The 12,216-nt window shown below is 35.1% G+C and overlaps 1 protein-coding gene across 1 annotated transcript; it reads left to right on the top strand.

Moving 5' to 3' along the window:
- On the top strand, positions 1–1,864 carry LOC110920756 (AP2/ERF and B3 domain-containing transcription factor RAV1). Its single transcript, XM_022164952.2, has 2 exons — positions 1–421; positions 807–1,864. The coding sequence occupies exons 1-2, from the start codon at positions 173–175 to the stop codon at positions 1,611–1,613; spliced, it is 1,056 nt and encodes a 351-aa protein (XP_022020644.1). The 5' UTR covers positions 1–172; the 3' UTR covers positions 1,614–1,864.
- Positions 1,865–12,216: the final 10,352 nt, after the last annotated feature.

The raw sequence follows: 12,216 nt of genomic DNA, 5'->3' as shown, positions 1-12,216 counted from the left end.
GTACATATTATACACACAAATATATCAAGTAGGATTTATTATATATGACAACATGAAACTAAAATACTATTATCAATCACCCACATGAACATATAATATCTCCCTAATCCCTATATATACACACCTCTTCTTTCACACCCATTTCATAACTCTTTCATTTCTCTCTCTACAAATGGATACAAGTTGCACAGATGATCAAACCACAACCAGTGAAACCATCTCCACCATTGCACAACCGGTAACCACCACCACAACACCGCCGTTGGAGATGAGCCTGCGCCGGGTTGGAAGCGGAGCCAGCGTGGTTTCTGACCCGGAAGTGGAAGCCTTGTCAAGGAAGCTACCGTCGTCGAGATATAAAGGCGTTGTTCCGCAACCGAATGGCCGTTGGGGAGCTCAGATTTATGAGAAACATCAAAGGGTATGGTGTTGTTGATTTTGTGTTCACTCTTTTAAGGTTATAAGCATCATGATATCCTTCATAAACATGTATATGTTACATGTTAAGTTAAAAATACTATGTATGCTAACTAAAAAGTAAAGAGATGATATGACTGATTTTATAACTAAAAGATAAGTTTAGCGAAAACAACAAGGAGGGTACTTTCGGCATAACTTTTTGGTTATGCTAAACGTACCCCTAGGTTGATTTTTACCGGTCGTACTTTTTAGTTATCAAATCATTAATATCGTACTCCTAGGGTACGATAAAAATCAACTAGTACATTTGATTATCCTCTTGTTTTTCGACGGGTTGGCTAAATATACCTCATGTATGCTAAACGTGCATCATTGTCTTACCACAGGTATGGCTTGGCACGTTTAACGACGAAGACGAAGCCGCGAAAGCGTACGACGTCGCAGTCCAACGCTTTCGCGGCCGAGACGCAGTAACAAACTTCAAGCAACTCGTCACCGACGACAACGCGGCTGCCTTTGAAGCAACTTTTTTAAACCGTCACTCAAAATCCGAAATAGTTGACATGCTAAGAAAACACACATACAATGACGAGTTAGAACAAAGCAAAAGAACCATCAACACACACAAAACCCTATTTCAAACCGGGTTCAACCTTCCCGGACCGGGTTGCACCATGCCACGCGAACACCTCTTCCAAAAAACCGTCACACCAAGCGACGTTGGCAAACTAAACCGGCTCGTGATACCAAAACAACATGCTGAAAAACACTTTCCGGTTCAAAAAGGCATCAGTTCAAAGGGAGTTTTGTTACACTTCGAAGATACCGAGTCAAAAGTTTGGCGATTTCGGTATTCATATTGGAATAGTAGCCAGAGTTATGTGTTAACCAAAGGGTGGAGCCGGTTTGTTAAAGAAAAGAACTTAAAAGCCGGTGATAGCGTTAGCTTTCACAGCTCGACCGGACCGGATAAGCAGTTTTACATTCACTGGGAGTCAAAAACCGGGTCGGGTAAAGCAAACCCGGGTACCCAACCGGTCGAGTTGGTTGAACCGGTTCAGATTTTACGGTTGTTTGGAGTTGAAATATCGAGTGTGAGTAGTTGTAGTAGCAAGAGATCAAGTGGTGTAGAGATGGATTTATTATTAGGGTTCCAAAATTGTAAGAAACAAAGAGTTATTGATGTTTTGTAGCAGTTTTTAATTGTTCAGGGGTGGTTTTTGAAAATATTGTGCCGTACATGTTTTGTTGTGATCACGTGGGATAAGGCTGGAAAGTGGTGGCAATGAAGAGATAAGGGTGCAAGTTGCAAAAGATTATTGTTTTATGTAATTATTTTAGAGGACAAAGGTATATATGGATTGAGTTATAAAGTAATATATTTAATAGTGGACAAAAATATATAGATCGTGTTCTAAATGCATATTATAGTCTTTGTTGTCAACATGGGTGCATGAACCTAACACCAATTTTAAGATTTTTTTCTAGCCTTTTGACAATTTTGCATCAAAATCTCAAATAAAAATGGAAGTTGGTTTGTTAGAAAATTTAAAACATGGAAATCATAAAGCTTGATGACTTGATGTATTATTTCCTTAGGATTTTTTAATTGCATCAAGTGAATACCCCAAGTGAGATTTCGCTTTTATTATTATAGCGTTTTCACTTAAATTTTACGGCTGTGACGTACAATTTTATACAATTTATTACTTACCGACGCGTAACTACATATTCATAAGATGTGCATCACTTTAAGGTTGCGTATGTGTATTTAAGTTGTGTATCGGTGAGTAAAGAAATGAATTAGGTCGAAAGTATTGTTAAAGTTATGGATTTTGAGGCTATCATAAATCAAAGTAGAAACAATGTAGAGTAAACGTCATTTTACAATCATGTGGTTAGACTCGAAGGAAGCACCTTCAAGTCCTTTAGCCTCCATATCTAGCGACTCTCTACTTCATAATTCGGTCCAAGAGGAAGTCAAACCGTGATGCATGATAATATAACGTTATATGAGGTGCTAGATGCTAGAGATTATGTGTTTATAATGTTCAGATCGTTGTGAGTTAGGTTAAGTCACTAGGGTGTTGATTGTGGGATAATTTTTGTGTATTGCGGTAATATTAATGATCATGCATGATTTTAGTATGTGATATAGGCTGCGTTTTCCGTTTAGATAGTGAATCTCGAAGCATGTTGATTACACGGATTGTTAAAAATCATTATAGTTGGCTTTATGGTTGAACATGGGTTCGGGTATGTCCCTCGGGTGTTGTGTATGGGTTTAAACCGGTGGTTAGTGATAAATTAGTTACTACATGATCTCATATGTGATAAAAACCTGATGTGGTCAATGGCCTTAAGTTCTTGGGTTCGTAAATTAAATCGCTGTAGAGTTCGGGTGATTGAACAGATTCTGTCCAGAAAGTTACAACCGAATTTAAGCGGCTATAACCGGGTCAAATTTTATCAAAAAGTGTTGTTTCTTGAGTCTGTGATGAATTTCCAGGAAATATCTTTCAAACCAATTGGAATCGCATTCTTTCGACGTCGTTTGGTATTTTAAATGATTTATTTTGTGTAAAAGGTCCAGGCTGTATTTTCTGACAGAATTTACAGTCATTACGAATGTCATAACTCAATGTAGGAATTGAGTTATGATCTAATATTTTTACTATAAGTACTTCCAGGAGGTAGCGATAACCTCCAACTGGAGTTTCGTAAAAAGGATAAACTAGGATTTCTAGATAATTTTTAGTGTAAACAGACATCAGAAAGTTATAAATTAGACTTAGATGTAAAGAACTATTTTTAGTTATTGTTCTGTAAAGATTCAGGTCATGAGAAAAATACACTAGTATTTGGGGACTGAATAACACGTTGTGTTAAAACATCATAATTTTCTGAGTTCGTTTAGTTTTTTAAATAAATTTCGGAAACTGCCTAAAAACCGACATGAAACTGCAATGAGTTGAAACTGTTTGTGAACGTTTTAAATATGCTTATATGTTGTAACAAGTGTTATATGTTATTAGAAACGTTAACGGGTGTCTATGAATGCGTTATATGGAATTAGACGGTCACCTACTCTAACTTACCTAAACGTGTAATTGCATGACAACGTGATTCGGTGACTATGTGTTAGACTACGTGTATGAATTCATAAATTAAACTAATTGAAACGGTAAACATATCAGGAAGAGATTGACTTTCCTGATTACCTTTTAAGTTTACTACCGAGCAAACTAAGGTGAGTTCATAATTATTTTTCAAAAGCATGTGTTCCTTGTTGGAACAACTTTTTTTTACGCTAGCCCTGTTTGGGGCTATGCGCATGTTCCTTGTGTGAACCACTGAAACATGTTATCCACTGGAGGTGGATAGTACATTGGGACTAAACGAAAACTCTATCATGAAAGTCTCTGCATTTTGCCGATTAGATTGCCGGGTGGGCATACGCGGGGTATTAGTTGATAGCGCTATTAAGTTTAACAAACCTCACACCGTGCTGGAGGCCGGACGTGAACTTCTAACCTTCACTTTTGCATTAATGTTGATAGACATTAATGAGGGCACAAACGAAACGTCAGCATTCGGTACACAATTTAGTCATATGATGATAGTTAGCTATCCGAGTCATACTTGAATCAAAACATTGTGAACTTTACTTTTGCTAAACTAAATTTTGTGAATTCGCTAACTTTATTGTTGACACATAGTAGTATGCTTTGCAGATCAGTAGGTATAGCTATGGAAGGGCGTTGCAACTTTATTCTACGAAGTGTATCAAAATTACTCTGCAAGTTTATCAAACAACATACAATTCAGAATTACTCTACAAACGATCCTATAGAGTAATTTTGATCTTGTAGAGTAATTTTGTAAAAAAAAATTTTAACATTTAGTTATGTGGTTTAGCTTTATAGTTTAGTTTTTAGCATTTAGTGTGTGTGTGTGTGGGGGGGGGGGGTTGGTTTTTTTTTTGGGGGGGAGGGGGGTGTTAGGTTTTTTGGGGTTTTTTTTTTGGTAAGGTATAGTTTTTTTTTATCAAAATTGCTCCACAAGAACATTTTACAAAATTACTCTACAAATTCAAAATTACTCTACAGTATCATTTGTAGAGTAATTTTGATAATTACCATACAAGCAGATAATTACAAAAATATCACCGCGTGTTTTTGTCATTTCATGCTATTCAGGGCCGGCTCTGGGCCCGGCAAACCCGTGCCGACGTCCGAGGCCCAAAATTTCAAAAGGCCCGAAAAGTCTTTATAAGGTTGTATATATTTATTAAATTATATATTTAGTATATTTATCCATTTATTATACAAAAAAGTATTGGTGGTGTACTGGCAAAAATCATCTCAAAATAATGTAAAGGTCTCAAGTTCGAGTCTTTGCTCCATCACTAAATTTTTATTTTTGTAATTTATTTACCCTTAACCATAATTTTGGGCCCAATTCTTTTCGTCGTCCGAGGCCTAAATTTTTTTAAGAGTTTCGAGGACGGCTCTGATGCTATTCATACGTTTAGTACGTTAAAGTTATTTGTACATGAACTTCCTCTATATATCTATGTATGTATATACACAATACATTCACACATATATAAAGATTACATATGATATGCTCACTTCGTGGCGTACATAATATTTTTTGAATACTTTGGTCTATGCAATGAACAATTACAAGTAGGTGGATACTAATATAATACCAACGGAGTTTACTTATATATATGCAACGAACATATGCACTAATATGTTACTAAAAGATTCCAACTTCATAAAGGGCACAAATTCTGACCCAAGTTATTTTCACTATTTCTTTATTCCATGTTGCGATTAACAAATATATACACAAACAATCACAATTTATGTTCTGTGAAGGAACGTTCATGATGTCTACTAGTGATAACCATGAGTCCTCATCATCATTATACTCAGTAAATCCTACTAATAGCAAAGCTAATATATAATCAAAGAAGTGTAGGATGTAGACAGCCTTACCTCTACCCCGTAGGAATAGAGAGGCTGCTTCTAGTGAGACCCTTGGCTCAATAGTAGTTTTGCATCAAGCCTTGGACATAAGGCACATAACACTCAGCAATTGAGACAAAGACCAATTAGTACATGTACTCCCTTGTCTTTCGGCTATCAACGCTACCACATGATGCATGATTAACCACCCCCTCTTTCAACGTAGTGATAACCATGAGTCAGGTATGTTATACATCCGACAAATTTCTTTAAAACTCATATCATAATACCAACTCTTATACGTTATACATGAATAATTACACCGAATGTTTCGAAATTCAGTCTTTTCCATAGGTTATTTTGCCATATGTACCCGTTTGTTTGCTCACACATTGATAAATTTAAAATGCATTATGTGTATGGTATTCATGTTCCATGATGGTGGGCTCACAATACATACATGGAATTATATGCTAAGTGTATGCGTTGTAATGGGGTTATCAGGCCTGATGTAGCTGATAGTGCTCCATAGCACCGGCAACAACCCCCCCCCCCCTCCCCCCCCCCCCTCCCCCCCCCTCCCAAACCAACGTTATGGCTTGTGAATTTTCTTTCTCGCGATGGTGATAACAGGGTAAAGATGAGTGTAGATGAGTTGGGGAATGTGTTTTATGAGGTATGATGATAATGATAACGATTGCATACAATTGGAATTATAATACTCTTTTTAAACTTTTTTTTCTGTGTCTACAATATTTTCTCTTAATGAGACAAGTTACCCATAAAATTAAATTGCTTTAGTTGACTTCTAAAAGTCTTCCATGATAATAATATTTTTCTAAATCTTGAAAAGTCTCTCAAAGTAACATACAAGCCCTATTGCACAAAGTACAAACATAGTTCATTAGATTCTCTGTCCAAAGACTTAAAGATGCTTAAACTCATGGTCAAGATCTAAACACAAGATTCATATCCATGATAACAATATTTTTCTAAATCTTGAAAAGTCTTTCAAACTAAATGCAAGCTTCCATGCACAAAGTACAATTGTACAAACAATAAAACACTAAAAAACTTTGTTCAAAGACTTCAAGATCTAAACACAAGATTCACACGCATTTAATAAAGAAAATCCACAAATTAAAACTGTGTGAACAACCATATATATATTTTACAAATATTATTATATATTTAAAATATGTTGTAGACGCATGGTGCTTCAATGCCACATGCATTATTAAGCAATCAGGAGTTAACAATATGTTATTAATTAATAAATTAATTATTCTACCTATGTATGATTTGCGATAAAGTATATGTTAGTAATTTTTTTAACTAGTTCTGACCAATTTAAAGTCAACGTTTAACCATTCAACGCTTTGTCATCACATTTTCTCCCTAACCCCCGAAATGTTGGCAAGCAACCAACTTTAGTTGTTTCTTATTATATTGAAATTTGATTTGTTTATGATTAAATTGTGAAAATATAATGAAGTGACATTAGTGTTATAAAAAACTACCAACATAAATAATTTCTTAATTATATAAGATTTTTTAAGCTCAACTTAAAGTGGTTCAAAGTTATTAAAGACTCATATAGTCAATTTAACAATATGCGTATTTAAAAAAAAATATAAAATTTTGATATGCTAAAATCGAATTAATAGAACTTTTTATTTTACAGTATCACAAGTTACCCATTAAATATATTATTTAATTGTGTTGTGTGTTATAAGATCGTATCAAAGAATATGTACATTAATCATCTATATTTTTTGAAAAAAAAAATGAGTAAAAATAATTCTGAATTAAATAATATGATAAATGAGTTAAATCATTTAAATTTAAATTTAATTTAAACTAGTTATTTTCCGCCCGCGCGTTGCGGCGGGACCCAATGACTACAAAAGGCGTGTAAGCAATGGCAAACAGATACCGAATATCAAAACATAAATAAAATGACGTGGTAAGAATAGTCACTCCGTCATAAAAATACGATTTTAAATAACCTAATATATAATAATAGGACCCACACGTCCTACACGTTGGAAATTCGGTTGTTTTCAGTTCAATTATTACGGTGCTAACACGTTAAAATATGGATGAGCTCGGTACCGGTAACGACAGCGAAAGTACCGATCTAGAAAATTATCGAAATTAGGTACCGGCACCCAAAATGCTCGGTACAATATGGTATGGTATTTGAAGGTAAAAATCAATAAATACAGGTATGGTGCTAGACCGGTGTCAAACCTAAAGTAACAATTCTGAAAACGCCAAAAGGTGGATACCAAATTGGTACCGAAAATGATTTGGTACTGATACGATACCGGTTCGTTTACAGAATTTGATACGATTTGCTCATCAATATTCTAAATATCCAAGTTAATTTTACATGCTACAATTCATTCATTACAGAAGAAAACAAAAAAGAAAGCAAAATAAGTTGTTGTGTATATAAAACCTCATTCAAACAAAAAACAGTTTACTTACTGTGTGTATGAAAAGTAATCTAAACGATGCAATTACTTGCATTACTGCGTTGCTACAGGATTTGTGAGCTCGGTACCAACCGGTACCGAAAATACCGTTACCGAAATCCCCATAAGTGGGTACCGGTACCGAATATACCTAGTATGGTACGGTTCGGTACTGGTACGGCACCGGTATTTGAGGGTAAGAACCGGTGAATACCTGTGCAGAACCGGTACCGAAAATACACCGGTTTTGTAAAATTAAGACCAGTATCTATACCCGATACCATTTGCTCATCTGTTAATCCTAATTTTAAATAATTCTAGTAATTCTAATTTTAATTTAATAATAATATATGAATTTAATAATAATATTACACCGTTCATTCAGTTTATGAATTATCGTATATGAATAATAATATAAAACTGAAACATGATAAATATGATTGATAAACTTTAACTCGGTTTGCGTGGAACTGGAGTGGATGGGACTTTTAAAAAAGGAAAGTTCACCAACCACGCCCTTCAACTTTTGACAAAAATACTCCGACACCCCTTTGGTTTAGATTCTAATTATTTTGACCAAGTGGCTATGGTAGTTGATAGTCGGTAGTTGGTACATCGGATGTACATATGAGTATGTATATAAGGAACTTGTAAATAAATGAGTAAAAGGGGTGATTATTAATCTTACAGTTAACTGATACTTATCGGATTTTCTTGTTTTGATCAGATCCTCTATATATTATGTAAGATGACTTTCTTGATGTACTTGTTGTCGTGAAGACATCTTTTCATACGAGCGGTTAATCATTTTAGAGGATGGAAAGTCTTACAGTCAACTCAACTGTTATAACCGTACAGTCAAAAGATGTATAAAAGCTAATTGTTGAGTAACATAACTCAACATAGAACATACAATTGCATGTCATTCTAGTTTTGGCTATGTGATAGAGGCTCTTCCCTCTTAACCAAAAAAAAAAAAAAAAAAAATCAAAGTTTAAATATTGGCATGAGGTGTAATTTAGTATCTATTGGTGTAGCTTAAGAGTAGGATTAGGAACAATTGCATGGAATTTATAAACCTAGTTGAAATGCACAAAAAATCTAAATCAGGAGCTGACACGGGCGGAGCTTTTAAGGGGCAAGGGGGTGTACACGTCCCCACCAATGTTTCGGTTAGTAGTGTAATTTTTTCGATTTTTCGTCCGAAATTTTTAAAATGATATAGGTCTGTCCCCGCCAATTATTTTGCCTAAAAACTCCCTGCCTCTACCAAGTTTATTGTCCAAGAAAATTATACATATCCGTATTGGGTTAAAAAACGTGAACAATTGGGCTATTAGTATTTTTTTATAATTGTTTTTAAAACACGAAGTGAGTTTAAATAAAATCTGAAACTAGTTTTTATAAAATGAATTTTGAGGGTTCAAATTTAGTTTTTTTTTATGTGTAAGAATCGGTCTTTTGAATGAATGAAAATTATTTGGTTTTATTTGGAGTTATTTTTGTTTGACCTGACCCGAATTGAATAGCCGACCCGAACATATAACTTGAAACATAGCGATAAGAAATTTTTTTGGGTCTCATGACTTTCCGCTCCACGGAACTTTTGGTGAAGCTCCGCCACTAAAAGCTGATGTATAATACTTCACCACCACAAATGCAAAATGGACATAACCAAAGCTAATCCTCTCATATCCTGCTTCAGTGTACTCCGTTGGCCATTTCGGAGGGGCCTTGTCCAAGTTTCGGCCCAGAACACGCATTTTAGTGGGAGTTATGGACACTTTTATTTTTTTTTAGTGTTTTATGCATATTGTTTTTGGGCTTTTGTTTGGCCTATAGCCTTTTTTGGCGAATTTCCGTCTTTATTTATATCTTTCTCATGTAAAATTCGAATCGTCGGTTATCAATTTTGAGATCACTGTTCATTTCAAATTGTCTGCCCTTTGGGTTGAATTTTGAGGGTTTAGGGAAGATCATCACACGTATTCATAGAATCAACGTGATTTGTTCTTTATTATCATATCACATCAGGGCCAAGCCGAAGCTTATTTGACATATTATAAGCAAGCCTTGCAAGCCCATGTGAGGTTCTAAAAAAACAAGGACCAGTCGTTCTTTCTGCCTATTATCATGGGTTATTTGTTCACTCATCTAGTAACCCAATGCCTGTGGATAGAATCTTAATTAATCATTGGGACACTCCTTAAAAGACGCATATGAGTAACTAGAAATGCTGACCCGAGCCTGATTTGAGTTAATATGAGTTCGGGTCAGAAAAAGTCACATAATATTTAATATTTATTAATTAGTTGAATTTAATTAATATTTTAATTTTAAATTTCTTTTATTTATTTTTTCCTTTTAATAATACGTTTGGAATTTCGTAATGCGTTTGATCAGGTCAAAACCTAACAATCCCCGCAGTGCAGCGCAAGCTTAATTACTAGTACTCATTTAATTATATCAACCTTTTGTTATAAAAAAAAAAACTAATTTAGCTCTCAACATTTAGTTATATTTATTTTATCTTCTAAAATGTTCATTTATTAATTTACAAAAATTAAAATTTTATTTTATAAATACTTAAACTAATTTTTAAGTTTTTCCTTATTTACTACCAATTTTTTTATCACTGTTTAATGAACGCTTAATTTTCAAAATTACGAAATAATAATTCATAACTATAATGGTATAGTTAACTACGGATTCCCAATTGACACACCGACTTACACGATGAGAAAATTTTGTGAAATTAACAAAGAAATATAAACAAAATCTCATGTGACACTAGATAAAAACACTGAAATTCAATTGAAAAGATAATGGGAATTGATCTAACTCAGGAAAAATTGTAAGGCAATTGTAAGGCAGCCTGATCCAACCTGATCTAAAATATGTAAATTGAGTTGATAGATATCCGAACACAAAAACTCAGTGAAACCAATGAAACAAAATTTATGAGTCCATCATTAGATATATCATATAACCAAGTGATCGAGATTGTTTTCATGTGCTTATGCTTTTTATAAAAAAAACTTACAATGTATTAAAATTAATTTTTTTTGAAAACCAAAACCACATCCACCTACTAGCAAGGAGCTAGTAGAGACCGAGCCAAAGAACAACAAACAGACCCCAAAAAGCTTTCTACTTTGGCCACTCTAAGTCCACCTTTTCTAATCCATAGGCAATTTAAAGCCTTTATGTTGTCGATAATCCTATCCACTACAAACGGGATATTAGAAAACACATGATTATTACGAGCTCTCTAGATACACCAACCGATTATAGCTTAGATCGTTTCCTTTGTGAACTTACACTCGACCACATTCTTGTGGATGTCCATGAGGTAAAGCTATGGTCCACTTAGACCTGGCAAACGGGTCGGGTCGGGTCATGGGTCAAAACAGGTTCGGGTCAAAACGGGTCAATTACAAAAAAAGTTGTTTTGGTTCGGGCCGAAACGGGTTCAGGTCAGAACGGGTTCGGGTTGAAACGGGTCCGGGTCAGAACGGGTTTCGGCCGTGTTGGTTAAAAATTGCTTTCTCTAAAAAAAGAGATTGTACTTTATTAAAAACCGAAACGAAACAAAAAACTAAAAGGATTGAAACCGATCCGAAACGAAACCGAAAAAACCATCAAAACGAAACAAAAAATCAAAACCGAATTGAAACGAAACCGAATAAACGACTAAACAGAAACAAAAAAACCGAAACAACGAAACACAAAAAGCTGAAGAGATCGAAACCGATCTGAAATGAAACAAAAATACTGACAAAATTGAAAGCAATACGAAACGAAACCAAAAAAATGGATCAAAACGAAATAAAAAATCAAAACCGACCAAAACGAGACAAAAAAACCGAACTGAAACGAAACAAAAAACTGAAAAGATCCAAACCGATCCGAAAAGAACCTAAAAAACCCGATCAAAACGAACCTAAAAATCAAAACTCAACCGAAACGAAACCGAACAAACGGAAACAAAAAACCGAAACCGAAACGAAACAAAAAAAACTGAAAATATTGAAACCGATTCGAAACGAAACCGAAAAACCGACCAAACCGAAACAAAAACGAAACCAAACCGAAACCCGTCTCGACCCGAAACTCGTCCCGCGCGGAAACTCGTGTCGGCCTAAAACCTGTTGCGATCCGAAACCCGTCCCGCCCGGAAACCCGTGTCGGCCCGAACCCGATCCGAACAGACCCGTTCCGATCTAAAACCCGTCCCATGCCAGAACCCATCTCGGTCCGAAACTCAATTCGAACTGAAACCGTTCCGATCCAAAACCTGTTTCGTGCCGTAAACCGTCTTGTGCGGATACTTGTGCCGG

This window comes from Helianthus annuus, chromosome 17 (assembly GCF_002127325.2).
Source record: "Helianthus annuus cultivar XRQ/B chromosome 17, HanXRQr2.0-SUNRISE, whole genome shotgun sequence".
NCBI lineage: Eukaryota > Viridiplantae > Streptophyta > Magnoliopsida > Asterales > Asteraceae > Helianthus > Helianthus annuus.
Note: the sequence above shows the minus strand (reverse complement) of the source record. Positions and strands in the feature narration are given on the sequence as shown.

Excerpts from the sequence above, each read along its gene's own strand:
- LOC110920756 (XM_022164952.2), top strand. The coding sequence starts at position 173 with ATGGATACAAGTTGCACAGATGATCAAACCACAACCAGTGAAACCATC. Across the intron at positions 422-806 it reads TTTATGAGAAACATCAAAGG|GTATGGCTTGGCACGTTTAA; the intron begins GTATGGTGTTGT and ends GTCTTACCACAG.